The 16,837-nt window shown below is 41.9% G+C and overlaps 6 protein-coding genes and 1 long non-coding RNA gene across 8 annotated transcripts in view; 3 read left to right on the top strand and 4 right to left on the bottom strand.

Moving 5' to 3' along the window:
* Positions 1–16,837, top strand: part of LOC145700080 (uncharacterized) — a 48,023-nt gene that overhangs the window by 19,646 nt on the left and 11,540 nt on the right. The gene's annotated exons all lie outside the window — the stretch shown is intronic.
* Positions 9–616, bottom strand: LOC145696913 (uncharacterized). The gene is made up of 3 exons (XM_081774025.1): positions 460–616; positions 246–416; positions 9–182 (listed from the first exon to the last, which is right to left on the bottom strand). Exons 1-3 carry the CDS (start codon positions 522–524, stop codon positions 14–16), a joined length of 405 nt encoding a protein of 134 aa, XP_081630151.1. The 5' UTR covers positions 525–616; the 3' UTR covers positions 9–13.
* Positions 944–1,900, bottom strand: LOC145697193 (uncharacterized). Its single transcript, XM_081774358.1, has 2 exons — positions 1,161–1,900; positions 944–1,117 (listed from the first exon to the last, which is right to left on the bottom strand). The coding sequence occupies exons 1-2, from the start codon at positions 1,878–1,880 to the stop codon at positions 962–964; spliced, it is 876 nt and encodes a 291-aa protein (XP_081630484.1). The 5' UTR covers positions 1,881–1,900; the 3' UTR covers positions 944–961.
* On the bottom strand, positions 7,389–7,838 carry LOC145700801 (uncharacterized). The gene is made up of 3 exons (XR_014134229.1): positions 7,661–7,838; positions 7,548–7,617; positions 7,389–7,479 (listed from the first exon to the last, which is right to left on the bottom strand). It is a non-coding gene; the product is annotated as an uncharacterized LOC145700801 (long non-coding RNA).
* LOC145700794 (uncharacterized) lies at positions 8,052–10,071 on the top strand. The gene is made up of 7 exons (XM_081778116.1): positions 8,052–8,215; positions 8,260–8,609; positions 8,651–9,030; positions 9,074–9,273; positions 9,319–9,609; positions 9,649–9,795; positions 9,836–10,071. Exons 3-7 carry the CDS (start codon positions 8,744–8,746, stop codon positions 10,069–10,071), a joined length of 1,161 nt encoding a protein of 386 aa, XP_081634242.1. The 5' UTR covers positions 8,052–8,215; positions 8,260–8,609; positions 8,651–8,743.
* Positions 11,339–13,370, bottom strand: LOC145700827 (lipoamide acyltransferase component of branched-chain alpha-keto acid dehydrogenase complex, mitochondrial-like). The gene is made up of 7 exons (XM_081778152.1): positions 13,181–13,370; positions 12,803–13,042; positions 12,506–12,760; positions 12,236–12,462; positions 11,981–12,188; positions 11,815–11,937; positions 11,339–11,767 (listed from the first exon to the last, which is right to left on the bottom strand). Exons 1-7 carry the CDS (start codon positions 13,356–13,358, stop codon positions 11,589–11,591), a joined length of 1,410 nt encoding a protein of 469 aa, XP_081634278.1. The 5' UTR covers positions 13,359–13,370; the 3' UTR covers positions 11,339–11,588.
* Positions 13,944–16,836, top strand: LOC145700828 (adenosine deaminase domain-containing protein 1-like). The gene is made up of 6 exons (XM_081778153.1): positions 13,944–14,149; positions 14,314–14,736; positions 14,777–15,829; positions 15,871–16,094; positions 16,135–16,515; positions 16,557–16,836. The coding sequence occupies exons 1-6, from the start codon at positions 14,056–14,058 to the stop codon at positions 16,692–16,694; spliced, it is 2,313 nt and encodes a 770-aa protein (XP_081634279.1). The 5' UTR covers positions 13,944–14,055; the 3' UTR covers positions 16,695–16,836.

The following is a 16,837-nucleotide window of genomic DNA, read 5'->3' on the forward strand; positions in this document are numbered from 1 at the left end:
TTGTTTATTTGAATCAAGAAAAGTACTGTTGAGGAGCACCCTGTCCTCGTCCTTTGAACAGAAAAGCGTTTCTCTTCGCCGAGTCGGTATCCATTTGTTTCTCAATTTTGCGCGCAGTGAACACGTACCAAGTTCCGACGCCAATCACTGCCACCAAATCGAAAACGCAAAGTGCGGACTCACTGAACCGATAAATTAGCGTCCTTCAAACTATTTTGCAAACAAAACAGAAAGAATTTGCTTACCTTAAACTTGAATAAAGAAAGGCTGAAAAATAGAAAGCTTTCTTTTGGAACCAAATGGCACTTGTGAGAAGCCAGGTATGCTGAATGCAGATGAAAATGGCCATGATAATGAAGAGCAATCGCAGCGAGAGATCTTCCATCTTTCTGTCGAATTCTTTGCCGCTGCGGAGTCTTCAAGCAAAATTTATTTCCCACTTCAATCTTTACGACTTACTTTTGGACCCTAAAAGTGCCGGATACTCTTTCTCTCAAAGTGCGCAATTTTCGAAAGCGCACCATATCGAACAGCTCCCCTCCGGCCTACCCTTTGTTTTCTCAACCCACGGATATTTTTTTTCCAAAAATGCGAAAAAAATATTGACTCAACCCTTCAAGTTGAGCCCCGGGTGAAGGCTCGCGGCGAACTTGCTCTTGATGATATTGATTTTCCTTTCAATTTTGAAATATCGCTTAGGTTGGGATCAATCGCGGATTATCTCTTTTCGTTTACTTTTCTGATGATTAGGGGTGAATGAGCGTATTCCAAGGACGGGGAGCCTTGGTGAGACCGACAAAGGTTAGGTGAACAGAGGCGGCATGAATTATGAAAAAGGTCTGGGTAATAAAACATCCTCGGACCAGCAAAGCAATTTTACAAATGACTTGCGCAACTCCCCTGAGGATGATCAGGCTTATTTCGATAGTTCAACGAAAAATTTATTGTTTCAAGAGTTTATTCAGTATCCGTAAGATTCGCCAGTGTAAGCCCATTCGGCTCGGGTGGTTGGGTACCACCATTCTGGGTCTTTAACGCAGTTGTCTTCATCACAACATTGTCGGCAGACGGAGTGGCCGTATTCGGGTTCTGGTCGGCATTGTGTGTAATCAGGGTTCTATAAAAACAATCAATCATCGATCTTGTTTTGGGAAACTTACCGCGTTCTGGAAGTTCTGGGCTTGGTTGTTCGAGCAAGCCATCTTTTGCTTGCAACCAGTAATGATGCTTTCGATGTATCTAGCCTGGCCTCGGACGTGGCTTCTTTCTCTGATCTCTAACTCGCATGATTCCTGGTTCGATTGACAGGTTTCTTCGTAGCCGTTGTTGGCGCATTCCTCGAAGCTGGTGGCGTGACATCTCCAGCACTTGAGCCCAGTGGAGGGGTATCCCGTTGGGTTTTTGACTCCTCCATATGGATTCTGCGCGGGGTAGTTGTTGTTGGCGTTGTAGGAAGCGCCGGCGTTGTAGTTGCTTGCTGGTGGTTGCTGATAGTTGTTGCTGTTGTAGTTGTTGCTTGCAGTGTTGTATTGATTGTTGGAAGGGTAGTTGTTCTTAGCAGGCTGGTAGTTATTGTTGGCGTACTGGTCGCTGGCTGGTGCCTGGTAGTTTTGCTCGACATAGCCATTTCCGTTTTCATAGACATCACCTCCGCCAGTGCCAAATGCACCGCCGGTAAGATCGTTGTAAGGGTCAGCAACATAGTTGTTGTTGCTTCCGGCGTTGTAGCCGTTGTTAGCGGGGTACGCGCCTCCATTGCCGTTCAAAGCATTGATCTGCTCCTGGTAGCTTCCCATAAGAGTCTTCGAAGCGTCGGCACCGGGGCCATCACCTTCCTGAGCAGCAGCGAGAACGACGAGGGTAGCGTTGAAGAGCTTCATTTTTGATATTCAAAATTCAAGTTCTTCCTTTTTGTTTTGCAATTGGAACGAAACACAGGCTTTTATATTGCCCGCGCGCGTTAATGCAATTTGAAATTGAGAAAAAGAGCCGAGGTTGTCACGAAATGTCAAGCCTAGCTTCGTTTTATAACATCAGACGGGGCAGAATATACGAAGAAACGCGGGTTTTTTCGCGACTGTTTTGAACTTTTACCGTTCATTCGCAAAAACAAAACCGTATCTAGTAAAATTTCCTCAAAATTATTGACCCTTATTTCACTCAGCTTCCATTTTGCTAAGTCAGAGTCCGAAGTCTTTTTCACACTTCCATGCAACTTTACCATTGCTAGAGCATTTGATAGACGTAGAAGGTATTCTATTTTGAACTCTTTTCTATCGTTTCAGCAAGCCGATTTGGTTGAGATAAATTTGAATAAAAATGAGCCAAGTTATGGGAGCAAAGCCTTGCGAGGATTGCAGTTCCAAAATTGAGAGTTACCAAAAGATTATCGATGTTGAAATGGAAAAACTTATCTCATTTCGAGGACATGGATGCGGCGTAGACTACAAATATGTTCAAGATGTCGAGAAGAAGTACGCGATCAATAAGGAGGAACCATTTAATGAAGAGGAAATGCTGTTGGTCATAAAGCTGATTTTAGTTGGTGCTAAAAAAATTCACTTCACTCTTCAAAATGAGATAGATATTTCTTTCCATGGGATCACGATTAAAACGAAAATGGAAGGGAGAATTGATAGGTAATTATAAGTGTATTTGCTATATTCACGAATATAATTTCAAATAGTCTAATTACGGCATCAATAATTCTTTCTTCCCTTGAAAATCGGAAGCCCGTTGTGTATCTTACCACAAGTGATGATCAACAAAGAGGAGTCTGGGAAAAGGATAATGAAAAATTGAGTTTCATACTGAAAAAGAAGGAGGAGAAGCTTTCTTGGGCAATTCGTCTCCAAGATCAGGATGAAAAACAATGGATGTATTCGAACTATCTAGAGGAAGTGGATGATGCCTGCACGATATGCTTCGAAAATAAAAATAGAATTCGAGAAATGTTTTACAGCGAGATGAAAGAGATGATGAATTCTCGTGGTCAAGGAAGACTATATTTAGGCCTCGGACGTAAAAATCCATCACCATCATCGGAGCATCGTATGGGATTGAGAATAGGCTCATTCGAAAGCTCTTGGAGAGGGCTTTCTTATGAGCAAATGAAAAAATTGGACCCTCTCTCCCAGTTTTGGGTAATCTGCCGTTAAAGATAAAGTCGAAAAACATTTTTACGAAATAACTTGAAACAGGGAGACAGGGTCCAATTTTTTTATTTGCCGTCAAGAAAGTTCTCTTTAAGAGCTTTCGAATGAGCCTACTCGTCCTCATACGAAGCTCCGATGGTGAAAATCGATATTTTTACGTCCGAGGCCTAACTATATTCTCACAAAAATGAACACAATGATGATATTTTTCCCATGCAAGTCTTTGAGTGGAATCCATTTGATGATAATGAATTATTTACCCTGATCAAAGTTATTCGCTTTGGTGCAAAAGGATTCAACTTCACTATTAAAAGTGACACAGAACTCGACCTCGAGTATCAAGGCTTCCGATTGAGAACAGAGTTCAGGAAAGATGTGCCAAAATTCCGTACGTAAGCAACTATCGAAAAGTAAGTGAATGCCAATATTCATTTAGCAATAAAATGGGAATAGAATTGAAATTGGTGATTGAATTTCCGGAAAATGAGAGAAAAAATTTCTTTGGAAGGATGTTGGATCATAAGGAAAAATGTCTCCCCTATGTATCATTCCGTATGTCGAGGAGAAGCTTAACTTATACTGTCTGGTGTAAGAATGATCCTGAAAAGATAACTTGGAGCTGTGATAGATTCGCTACTAGGTAGCTACTGATGATTCCCCTGAGTAATACATGAGATATAAACTGTGTAATTTATTTATTATGTGATTGGCACAGTCGGAATATGATATTCCGAATATCAAAAATCTCATGGCTACACAAGATTATTCGTTCGAATATACCGTATATTATAAACCCAGTCGCAAAGACCTTATCGTTTATCAAAGATACCGTATCAGTGATACTCTTTTATTAACAGTTGGTCATATAAGGATACTTGTGATAAATTTGAGTAATTAAAGCATAGCCGACATTGTCTTCAAGCGAGAACGATACTTCTTTACTTGATATATTCATCTGCAGCTCAAGAAACGCATCTGCATCTCGACTAAAAAGAAGCATACGCCCATGACTATTAATAAGCATATTGTAATCAAAGTCTAAATATTTTCCAGAGAGAATATTATCCAACATTTGACTGCCAAGAAAGATCCAACGGTCTTTTCCTCGGTTAAAAGTGCACGTAAGAAAGAGGATCTTTCAAGAAATTTAACCGTTGCCGAAAGTATATCTGTAAACGATTACCCATCTTTGAAAGTCTGGCTCTCTCCCTGCCACCAAGAAAAAGTTTACGCCAGTGTCGTCAGCAATCGGTACCGCGTCGGTTACATCGGAGAACAAAACTTCGCAATTTTCTTCGTGAGAGAAGATCACTTTGTTTCCCATGCATTTATTGCCCCAGTACGAATACGACCACTCTAAAAACTTCTGTCCCTATATTTGTTATTGGAAGAATTTACCTTTATCCGAGATACTTGAGAGAGAGCTCCATCTTAAATTTATTTCATAGCCAATTTTGGAGACAATATAGATTTTTCCTCTCCAAGAGTACATGTGCGATCTTCCTTCTTGAACAAATTGGCCGAGTCGCGCTCTGAGATAAGATGAACGCCTGTGTATCGATGGATTCAGGAAGAAGCATTGATCGGGAGAATTTTCAGGAGAGCACATGATGATGAGGTTACTAGAATCTTCCTCAAGCCAACCGGATGTAAGTGAGGATCCGTGGGCGAAGTTGAACTTATAAGACATTCTACTAAAATCTGTTTTTTAACTCTCACTCAGCAGTAGATACCCAGCTCTAGGAGGTGGAATTCGAGGAATCATTTCTTGCCCATCGAATTCTACAAATCCTCCTTTAAAGCTAACCAAGTAAAATTTCCCTTCAAAAAGAACACTCGTCATTCGCATGTAATAGTACCAACAATCAAAGCCATATTCTGCCAAGTTATTTTTCTGATCAAGTGTTACTGTCATACAGGAGGTCGTTTCGTTAGATCGGAGATAGAAGTCATGGAGGCAGACCTTCGGCATTTGCTTTCTTCGATATTTCTGAACATCTTGAACAACCTGTAACCCTCTTTTTCCTTGCTTTGTGCACTTGAAATATCGACAAGGGCAGCCGTTTCGACACAACGATGCGAAAGGGCAAATTTTCGATGAAAGCTGCTCGTTTTCATCTGCCATTGCCGCGCACAAAGTGAAGCATTCAAGAGTGTTTCCACAAAGGCCCTCGCATATCTTTCTTCCATAAAAAACTTGCTGATTACAGACTCGAATGTTCATCTCTTGGTCTATTTCTGAGAAGTACTCATCGTTGATTTCTGGTGACATTGGTGAAAGTTTCCTTATTTCGTCGCTTGGAGGAATGAAAAATCCATTTTCTCGACAATGATTGAAAGCAAGAGTGCAAGGATCGTAAGTATGATTCGTTAGGCACGCGCGGTACTGTCGATTACAATCAGAAACAGTAACACGTAGTTTCTCGAGTCCAAAATAATTTGCAATGAGCACGATCGTCATCCAAAATAAAGTCCCGATTCCAACGTATGCCATTCTCTGCTTGAATGTGCCATTCCCGCTTATCATTATTTTAAAAATATAGAATTGGAAATACTATTTTACTGAAGTTTGAGGAAGCTTCTCTTTTCGTATTGTTTATAAACAACTGGAAATTGTGGCACGAGGTAAATTTTTCCCGATCTTCGTATAAGCTTCCCCTTGCAATTGCAATCTAAGCACTTTTTTGTGATCGTTGTATGCTCAATTTATAAATCGGAAAAATAAAATATATCACCATCCTTCGCCTTCATTTTCCTCTGCAAAATATCTATCTGCCTGACTACTCGACTAACACTACTCTTTTTTTAAACTCAAACGTCCGGTAATTCGTCTGCCACCCCTTTCTTTCCTGGTAGAGGAAGTTGAATGCCAACTGACTGGGAACCCATTTATTTCGAACGATTCTGACTAAAATGGTATTTGAAAAGGGCTTCTCTGAACGACTTTTATGAATTAACCTGACTAAGACTCTCATCGTTTCTAGCTGCTTCTAGTAGCCACTTGGATGGGAAGCTGTCATCGCATGAGAAAGTGGGATTCCCGGCGGTACCGATGAATGCCTCCAGATTGGTGGTGCAGCAACCTCAACAGCCCGCGGCGATGGCAAAGGCTTATTTTCCACGTTATCACTAAAAACCGATATTAACGCGAGCGGAAAAACGCGCATCGTTCATTACTGCTGTAGTCTCTTCTTTGCTTCTTTTCTTCATGGGCAATTAGACTCGAGAGAAACCGACATCAAGGAAGAGCAATTTGAAAATGCCCGAGGTGTACTCCCCTGCAAACGATAGAAAATTCGGAAAGGCTCAATCAACTCTCGAAGCTAATCTCTCAAAGCAAAAATGTGCGCTAATGCGTTATTTTGGCCATAATAAGCAAAATTGCTTTGACCGTCAAATTCAATTCTCAGGGAGAATAAAAGTGCCCAGCCTTCAATTTTGAGTGCTACCGCTACTCACATTTGCATATTTGGGCTTAAGCATTTTTGCGGCTTCTTTAGACGTTCATAGTTGGCTAGACAAAGCGGCTTAGAATTTGCATTCTTTTAGATAATAATTTTTGCGAAATTATATAATTATATCGTTCTTCAAAAAATATCTGAAAGACTCTATTCTTAGACATTCTTTCCTCCAAAAAGTTTATTGCAAAAACATTCAAGAACAATTATGCCCTCAAAATTATTGTTATTCTACCACAGTGCCCTGGCAGCGATACATGTTTGATTAAAAATATTGCGGTCTTGACTCTTGAGAGAGAAATAAATGATGGAGCCTCAATAGTAATTGTACTTATTCTGACGATTGCTGCGATAATCCTGTTTGCAATTCAACTTGAAAGTTTACCCAAGTTAGACCTGAAACAGAAGATAGAGGATGGATTCGAGGGATTCAAGTTTGAGGTAAGAACTGAAGCTTGGAAAAGCTCTTCGCGGTTTCTTGGATTTTCGATGAAGTTAAACTTTGCTCAGAACATTTTGCTTGCTTGAGAATAAATCTCGCTGAAATTTCAGCCGCCAAAAATGCGAAAAAAATTCAATAAGTTATTCTTTTCCTTTCAGATTTTTGCTACGGCTGCCAACGCTACTGAGCCAATAGAAAATTCACCATAAGGTGAAAGCACAACGCTGAAAATACTTCACACTCAACTGTACATCTACATATCACTCAAATCAACCTTTTCCTGCGTTACTATTTAAAAGAAAGAATGACCAATATACAGATTAAATTATATATTGTGTGCACAGAGATTATACGGGCTTGGGAAAATGAACGGAATAACAGAAGAGATTTCAGTCAGGCCTTTTTCTCGAAAACGACGCGCTCGCTTATTTAGGATCATAAAATTGTCAGACTTAATTCCTTTCAAATCCAATTTATTCTTTGATTCCTTTCCTGTTTTGAAGACCAACAGCAACAGGTCGATGTTCCACAGTCTTGACAGTTCCTTGCGAAATCATCATCGCTAAATCAGAGACAGTTAGAGACGCAAGAAAAACGGCCTTTACCTCCGATAAGACCAAAGGAGATCCAGGAGCAGGTCAGGACAACACGTTGTGCTCTCTTTGAAAGTGGTTTGAAGTGGTTTCCAAGGTTGATTTTGTGAAAGTAGAACACCATGGGTGCTTGGTTTTTTCTGATTTCTCGACTGATGAAAGATTATTGAGAAAACATCACATGTAAGACGATGTTCTAGAGACATTCTACAGATTAAATTTTCTTTTTGTTTCTAAGCCCTAAAATGGCTGTATAAACGTATAATGACTGTTAATTGATGAATGCATATTTTGAGTTGAACAGATTTTCAACCCCAAATCAACCCGCTCGCTTGGAACGTCTGCCTAGCCCGCCCTAGAGGGATAAAGCCGAAAATTATCGCATGGGTTATTTCGCAAAATCGAGTTTTACCGTCAGAGAGAATGAAATTATGATCTCCGCAAATTATTCAAACTTGGCAACTCCACTAAAATCCGTCAAATTCTTCCTGCTCAGCTTTTTTCGAAGAAGGCGGCTTTATACGCGCATTTTCGTCTTTATCTGCGTTGTTTTCTTAATTCATCAATGTAAGCCTTCGAAAAATTTTGCAACCAAGAAATTCTAAATTTAGTTAATCAATCTTACCGGCCACTCGCACCCTCTCGCGGCATCAGAGACAAGAAATATGTGAAGAAATCCGTGAGGAGCAGAAACGTTAAGTTGCCACGACCGGATTCAAGGAAGGGGACTTTCCATAGCGGCTTGTGATCAGCAGAACTCGGAAGAACGGAAATAAATCCTTTGATTAGCGCCAAGCCTTCACTCGTAGCACCTTCTTCAATTTCCACAGAACCAGTAGTACCCGTAGCTGTTTCACAAAAATTAAACACGCCCACGACCGACACGACCAGAACATCTACTTCAGAACAGTTGGAAAATCACATCAACGATTTGATAGAAGAATCTCTGGTTGTTTCCAAAGTAGGTCGAATTCGGGTTAATATTTGCTTACAAATATTTAGGCGAAATTTTCGGAAGTTGTTGAAAGCTCGAAAGAGATCTTTGAAACGAGAAAGAAAGAAGAAAATAAAATTATAGAAGAAATTATTCAGTCAATGCCGTTATCTCATAAATCTTCAACATCGCGAAATTCCGTCACTGCAGCAATGAAGGAAGTAAAGATGAAACTTCCACTTCCAAAGCGGTCAAGAAGTGGGACGACCATTTTGCCGAGAGCTACAGATGCTCCCAGAACAACTGCTACTTCAAGAAAAACGACGAATACTTTAACGACTTCCAAGTCTACCACAAAATTTGAGCCACTTGATTTGGACGATCTTATCGACAATGAATTCTATCATTCTCTGCCGGACGATGTTGGGCTCTTCCTCAAAAATCCAAAGTGAGCTTTGGCAAAGTATTGGAGATTCTTTATCATTTTTAAGAGAAAACATGGACGAGAATCTTCTCAAAACGGAGCTGGAAAGAATCAGCAGCTCATCAAACGAGGATGAAATTCTTGAAGAAGTGATGGCAGAATATTCAAATGGAGACGAGATTCCAAACGTGATGCATTACGTTTCTTTCGGATGCAGGTCATTCAAGCCTTACAATTTTCTTTCGTGGATATCTACCCTACTGACTCGTAATTTGCAAAATTTTTCTTCAGAAAACAAAAAATTTCTTTCAGAAAAACCGGAGATCATCATTCTTCATACAGATTGCCCGCCAGAAGATTCGCTCTGGACGAAGTTCGAAGAAATAGCAGGTTCAAAGCTGAAGTTAGTACCAAGATCGCCACCGGAAAAAGTCTGGGGAAAAACGCTAACTTCAGTGGAGCATAAATCCGACGTTGCTCGTTTACACATTCTGTTAAAATTTGGCGGCATCTATCTCGATGATGATGTTTTGATTCTCAAGTCTTTGGACGATCTTAGATCCGAAGAAGTTGTCCTCGGGGAAGAAAACTACGATGCTTTAGGTAAAGAGCGCATGAAAAATCGTTTCTTTTTATCTTTAGCGAACTCAATCATTTTGGCAAAGAAGGACACGTGGTTCATGAAGCGGTGGTTTTGGGAGTATCGATATTACGATCAAACGTGGTCAAGTCAATCCTGCTTCGCTCCTTGGTCCATTTGGCATCTTTTTCCCCAGACTGTTCACATAGGTAAACCTCCATCACTTGATAATTGGAAATATCCGTTCAGTAAAAAATACACTTCTTCGCCCAAACTGGGAAGAAATCGCACTCATTTACAAAAAGCGCTGGAACTGGCGACACAACTATTCAATTCATCTTTTCGCCCGCTTCATTCCTTATTTGGACGATCCCGACCGGCCGCTCGATGAAATCCGAAAACTGGACTCAACATATGGAGAAATTGCAGATTTTATTCTTTCAAAGCTTGAACTAACTACCTCATATAATAAATTTCAAGACTAAACCATGTCTTCATAGTTGTCGTATCCCTGGTTGTTGAAGTCGTCTACGTCAAGGATGACATCATCTTAATAGAAATAAAACTAGAGATTTGTGAATTTTAGTGATGTGGTTCATCCCTTGTCTTCATAAGAGTTATGTCTTTGCGCCTCCATACGATCTTCATTGATCATATAGTCCATTTCAAATGCAAGAGCTTCTGAACCACATCAGTTTAATTACTTTACGGCGCTCACCTTCAATCTCCAGATCAATCGCCTCCATCGTGTCCAAGTCGTACTTGTGGACCTCATTCAACGCCTCAATTTCGTTCAAAAGGAGTGCTTCAATTAATTTGTCTGTCAGGGAAAGTAACGAAAAATAATTACCTTCTTCGTTATCTTGCTCTTGATCGTGCTCGTCTCCATCGTCGCCCATGTCATCGTCGATGTCATCGAAAAGCTCCATCGCGACTTCTTGGTCCTGATTGTCCCGATCGTTTCGCTGGGCATCTAAATCGCAAATATCTCGAAATAGCCATTTTTTAAAAATTACCTGATCCCGCGATGGATCCTCCACCATCGTCTTCCCCTTGTTCTTCACCGTTCATTTCGTACATCAGATTTTCATCTAATGTACTCATTATTAGAAATGAGAAAAGGAAATCATGAACCTTTGGAATCTTCGGAAGTGTCAGACTCATCATCGTCAAACTTTGTCAAACTAACATTTGAAAACCTTCTTGTTGATGATATTTTCGCAGGAAATGAAACTCGTCTGTTGCTATCTTTTCGTACTTTTGGTGGGCCAGAAAGTCCGATTATCATGAGAGGAATCGAGAGTTGGCCGATGAGCGTCTGTCCCACGAATCTGTTGACATTGAACGGGGGTTTCGCCACATAGAAAGGATTAGTAAAGATAGCGATGAAAATATTTGTTTTTTTCTTTCTCCTTCTGTTAATTTTTACTTCGGAAACAGGTGCTTTTTTGATCTCTGAGAATTGTATACTAGACGGTGATTGCCATTTTTCCTTGAGTAACAATGCGTCTTTTACAGTACAATCCACGTCCATTTCATATCTCACTTTAGTAAAAACTGCGTACCTGCGTCCTTTAGCAATATTATATTTGCGCGAATATCAATTAACCTCTTTTCTCTTGCGAAGGACAATTGCGATGGATAATTAATACTTCAACAATATTACCGCTAGTTTCGGTATGCATGCGTTCTAGGATTGACAGCTCAAGAAAAGCCAAAAGGCCCATTTCAGGCTTTTGTCAAATGGAAAAATTGATAAAATAGTTTATTCGTTTACGAACAGAGACCGCAGTCATAAATTACTACCCATACATTATTCAGGTATTGGCACACAAAACTAGGTAAAAATGCAACAAGCAGATATTTTCAGGTGATGAACTTGTCTTTATAAATAGTCGCATGGTAAGAAAATGGCTAGAAATGAGTGGCTTGGAGAGAAGTTTAAGATCGATTATAGAGAGTTTCGCACCATACTAGTTTCTCCTCAGAGAAAGAATGGTCTTTATCTGAGGTGGAGCATCATCGATCCGGGTTCTTCGAGATACTGCTTCAGTTTGTTAGAGAAGCGCGCCATCTGAGCGCCTTCGATAATTCTGTGATCAGCGGTCCAGGAAATGTATGTCAGGTGTCGGGCAACAACTTCGTCGTTGGGGCCGAATCGTGGAAGTCTTTGGATCTTTCCTGAAAAAGAAAATTAACGCCCTGCCATTCCGGGGGCTGCAACATACCGATAGCGCCAATAGCGACCTGAGGAACAAGAATAACGGGCTTAGCGTAAGTGCCACCGATAGCACCAATATTGGACAAGGAGAAAGTTCCACCCTGGATGTCAGCCGGCTTCAACTTGTTTTCTAAAGAAATGTTGAAAGGGTTGGCCAGAATGTCTATTTTTACCAAGGCCAGCTTGATGAAGACGGTTGAGCTCTTGGGCTACTTCTAAGATAGAGAGATTTTGGACTTGTTTGATGTTAGGAACGAGGAGGCCGTGAGGAGTGTCTGTTGCGAATCCGATGTTGTGGTCTTCGTGGTAAATAATTTGAGTTCCGTCGGGCGAGAGCGACGAGTTCAGAATCGGACTTTCCGACAGGGCAAGAGAAACAGCCTGAAAGCAGCATTAGAAACGGATTTAAAGCTTGCGCTTTGGATTACTTTGATAATAAATGGCATGTAGCTAAGTTTGATTCCGTATTCAGCGGCGAGGGGCTTGAGAATTTTTCGCAGCTCGACGAGATTCGTGACGTCGTATTCTTCGTTGTAGCCAAAGTGGGGGATCTTCAGTGCTTCGGTCATTGATTTCTGCATGGCCTTGGCGATGGGGCCGAGTGGCTCAGTTCGAGAACCGCCTGAAGTGGCAGCTTGGGCGCGCACGGGCATTTCTATGGATATTTTTTAGAGAATTGTTTCTGATGACGAGTTTACGTTTAATTGGTTTGGGGGCTGGAGGAGCAGATCCTTGAGCAACTTGGACTGCTGGTGGAACTGGAGCAGCAACAGGAGCTGGTCCTGCCATGAATGCTTCGACATCGTCTCTCGTGATAGTTCCTCCTTTGCCAGTGGGAGTGACGAGGCTGAGATCAACTTGGTTGTCTTTCGCGAACTTTCGAACAGCTGGTGAAGCTTTAACCTTGTCGCCCGCTTTGTGAGATTTTTCTTCTGATTTGGTCACTACCGCGTCTATATTTTATACTAAAATGATTGTCTTTTTCTGTTAGTTACCATCAGTAGCGGCAGATTCAGTGTGGTCGACGTAGTTGTCAACTGGCTCGTCGTCATCATCGCCTTCAATTTCAATGTCGACGAGGGGGTCACCAACCTGAGCGACGTCATCGATCTCGTAATGAATTTTCACAATTTTACCAGCGTATCGGGACGTTATGTCGACATTGGCCTTGTCCGACTGGACTTCGACGAGCTCATCGAACTCCTCGACAACCTGGCCGACTTTGACGTACCATTCTAGAGGCCAGTTTTAGTTCAACAGTTCAAGATCAAAGTTCAAAAGACGAGTAATGCTGAATAACACGAAAATACGCCAAAACTGGGCGTGACATTCTCGCCCGTGGAATTTTCCCAAGACGAAGGAAGAAGTTCTACCTTTGACAACGACTTCTTTGGTGCCTTCTCCGATATCAGAAAGCGCGAATTGGATCACTTTCGGTGCGCTGGAGGTGGTTGCCAAAGATCTTCTCAGAAGAACCTGCTGGTTAACCCGTGGCGACGCAACTGACAAGACTCGAGCCACTTTTCGAAGCCGAGCAAATCGCGATAACATTCTATTCGCATTTCTATTGATAATTTGGTCGAAATATGGTTTCATTACAGACTGTAATTTACAGTAATATTTGTATTATCAGCGAGATATGTTTTAATCTTTACAGAGAAAAAATCTACAGTAATTCAAATTTGGATTCATTTTATAAAACAAGAAATATATAGTCAACTTAGAACCAGTTAATCATAACATAAAATGGACTGTATGTTCCGAAGGGTACATTTCCGCTTCTCTCCGTCGATGTCGTCTTTGCATTCTTATTTCTATATTTTTGAAGAGGAAGAAATTGTGAAGAAAGAAATGTTTTAATTCATCGTTGGATCCTTTCGTTTTCTTTCGATTTCTTGACTTCTGGCTGTTTGTGGGCGACTGGGGCGAGCTGGCGTGGCCAATGGCTGCGCAATTTTCCCGCGCCAGCGATGAATTTGCGCTTTGAAAAGAAAAAGCGGCCGCTCAAGAGAGTTCATTTACGAAGAAACCCGAATATTATCGGCGACCAGATTCTCATTCTTCCTCTTTTCCAAATTCTCTTTGTCCCTTCCTTCACCTTTGCCTACGCATTTATCGACGCGTGGGCGCCGATTTTGAAAGTGCGTAGGTTGCGGGTTAAAAGTGTTTTTTATTCAGACAAGGTCGACTTCGGACGGATCCAGATTCTCCTCCAATCCTTTGTCTCGAATTGAACTACAGTACTGACATGATTCGTGGAAGGGGTCGAGGACGGGGGAGAATACCAGTGGAAAGGGACGAACCAAGCTCAGACTCTGCTCTTGGCTATTCTTCCTCTGGAGGTTCGTTTTTTGCTGCTTTTTGCTTGCATAACTCGTAAATTGCTCGTTGCGTAATCATCACTCCCAGTTTGAACTTTTTCTTCGATTGAAAATTCAATATTTTTTTAATAAGAATGAACTTTAACTTCTTTTATAAAAAGTTCAATTGAAGATTCACTTTTCAGCTTCCCGTGGTATTGGCCGAGGACGTGGAGGAAATCGTGCTTTTGGAGAATCAGTCTCAGACATAATTTTAAGACGAAGGAATGAAACGAATCAAGTGAATTCAGGTCAATCCGGCCAGATTCGAAATACCGGTGTTCGAAGCATTCGAGGACGCGGACGAGGATTCCCCACGAATAATCTGGGAATCGATTATGCTCATTCTCTCCCAGATGCAACTCGAAATCGAGGAAAGTCCTTTGATAGCGAAAATATTCGGCCAGCGGCTCAACAGTACGATGATCCGGAAGAGCCAAAGAGCATCGAATTGTCGCAAATTCGGCAATATCATCATCGACAGCCACAAAGTGGAGATCAGGGAATCAAGCCTTCTGCTGAAAAGGCTTGGCCTGACATGTGGCATGGCGATTCCACTGGCAAAGAAGGTAAACAAACTTCGTTATCGTCCATTTACAGTTCAATTAGGTCAGCCGCAAATTGGCGTCTCTCCGTTCTCTGAAAGTGGCCGATTTGTGATCACGGGCGAATCGAAGATAGTCACTCACAAAAAGAAAAAACGCTACCAGTTCGGTGGAGTAACGCGCGTCGCAGACGTAAGCGCTCAAGACTCTCATCAGACCATTGCCAGATCTTTGCAAGTTCAAGCGCCGCCAAAACCAATTCCTCATTACATCTTCACGGACTTCGTCGAAAACAGCAGAAACACGAATCAATTGTTGAACGAGTTCTGTCAGTTCCAGCGAAAGTCGTTGAAATTCCTCGATGTGGCGGCGAAAGAGAGCTACAAAAATTACTCAATCATGGCGAGTGTGGACGGCTTCGATTACGCCCCGGCTGAGGCGTGGAAGAAAAAGATTGCCAAAGAAGCTGCTTCTCGAAATGCTCTGAAACGATTGCTAATCGAGTACTACGGGGACATGGGTGATTTACCGAAAGTAGAGCAGCTGAAAAATATGAAAGAAGGAGACGAGAAAATCTCTCGAGACCAGGATCATCCAACGCGTTATCGCCCCATGCCGAGAATTGGAATGAACGAGCTTGGATTGGGCTTGATTACGTTGTACCCTGAGCCGCACGAAGGAGGACATGGCGACACCGAGTCAAATCTGATCATCGGCAGCATCTGGGAGAAAATGGCCGAGTTGAGGATTGATAGAGATGGCTTCAAAGACGACATCGTCGCAGTCGTTCTTCGTTGGAGTGGAGTTTTCGCCGCTCGTGATCCACTGGTTGTTTCGATCGCGACAGGAAGCCGAATGAAAGAAGCGACTGATTTCAAAGAAGAGCATCGTGATCTTGCTGGCAAATGGGGCCGAGTGCTCCAGGACACGTCTCCTTGGTCACTGGCGCGGCGAGGTTTGAAGCGATATCTTCTCCACGAAGCGAGCAAGTTTTACACGCTTCAGTATGAAAACAAGTTTGATGAATACTTCTCAATTTTTGAGATTCCTGCAAATAACAGCTCCAGTCAAGTTTTGGCTCTCAAAGAAGGGATCGAATTAGTTTATTTTGCGACAAGTAAGTCTATCAGTCTCACCAGTGAAAAACCCCTTGTTCAGGTGTTCCAGAAATGCGAGATGAAAATACGCGACTTGACCAGAGACCCGCTTCTTTCATCAATCGCAGCGGGGACAAACTTCTCCGATCTTTGGTGCTCGGTCTGCAAGGATCTCTTGCTGCTCGTCTGATGGAGCCCATCTATCCAAGTCGAATTCTTATCGGCGAAAGACCAGGCTCGACTCGTTCTGCTGACGATGCTTATTATTTGGATATGTACATCAAGGTTTGTCAAGTTGTTCTTTTCTTGTAAATATAAATTTTAGGAACATCTACCCGACGAGATGGCAGCAGAATCTCATGAACTTCCCGGCGTTTATCACGTCTTCCGTCCGTCTATTTACCCTGTTCAATTGAACGAAAAGTTCCCCAAGCCGAATCCAAAGGCTCGTGCTTTGAACTGGGTCCATCTTGTACCCTTGCACCAAGAAAACAAGAAGACTTCACGAGAATTCATCGATCAAGCGAGCGGTTACACTATCTTTAGAAGGATCGGAGAAGAACGAGATAGACGAGGGACCTCGCGGCTTAGCAAATTCGCCCTGTGGAAGCTTTACTTGGAGAGTATAAATATCCGACGAATGAAAATCCAGGATCAGGACAACAGTCAGAGAATCAGCAAATACCACGCGAAGGATCATCGATTGGTAACTTCTATTTCAAGTTTTTTTACTAACAGCATTTGCAGACAAAAGAACTGATCACCGATGCCTGGATTGAGATGGGCTTCGGCGAGTGGCCATGCGATCCAGCCGTCTATGAGTTGGATGTGGAGCAACCGCGACCTGGCAGAGACATTTTGCTCTGCGATGTATATTTCCGCTAGATTAAAACCGAAAATAGAGGGGATCGTTCACTACCAACAGTGCCTACCAAAATGCACCAGAAACTTCAATTTATTAACTGCCTCACTCCTTACACACTGAAAACAGATACTGTAGTTAAAAACTACCTTTAAAATTTTAAGAT

Source organism: Oikopleura dioica, chromosome 2 (genome assembly GCF_907165135.1).
Source record: "Oikopleura dioica chromosome 2, OKI2018_I68_1.0, whole genome shotgun sequence".
NCBI classification, from domain to species: domain Eukaryota; kingdom Metazoa; phylum Chordata; class Appendicularia; order Copelata; family Oikopleuridae; genus Oikopleura; species Oikopleura dioica.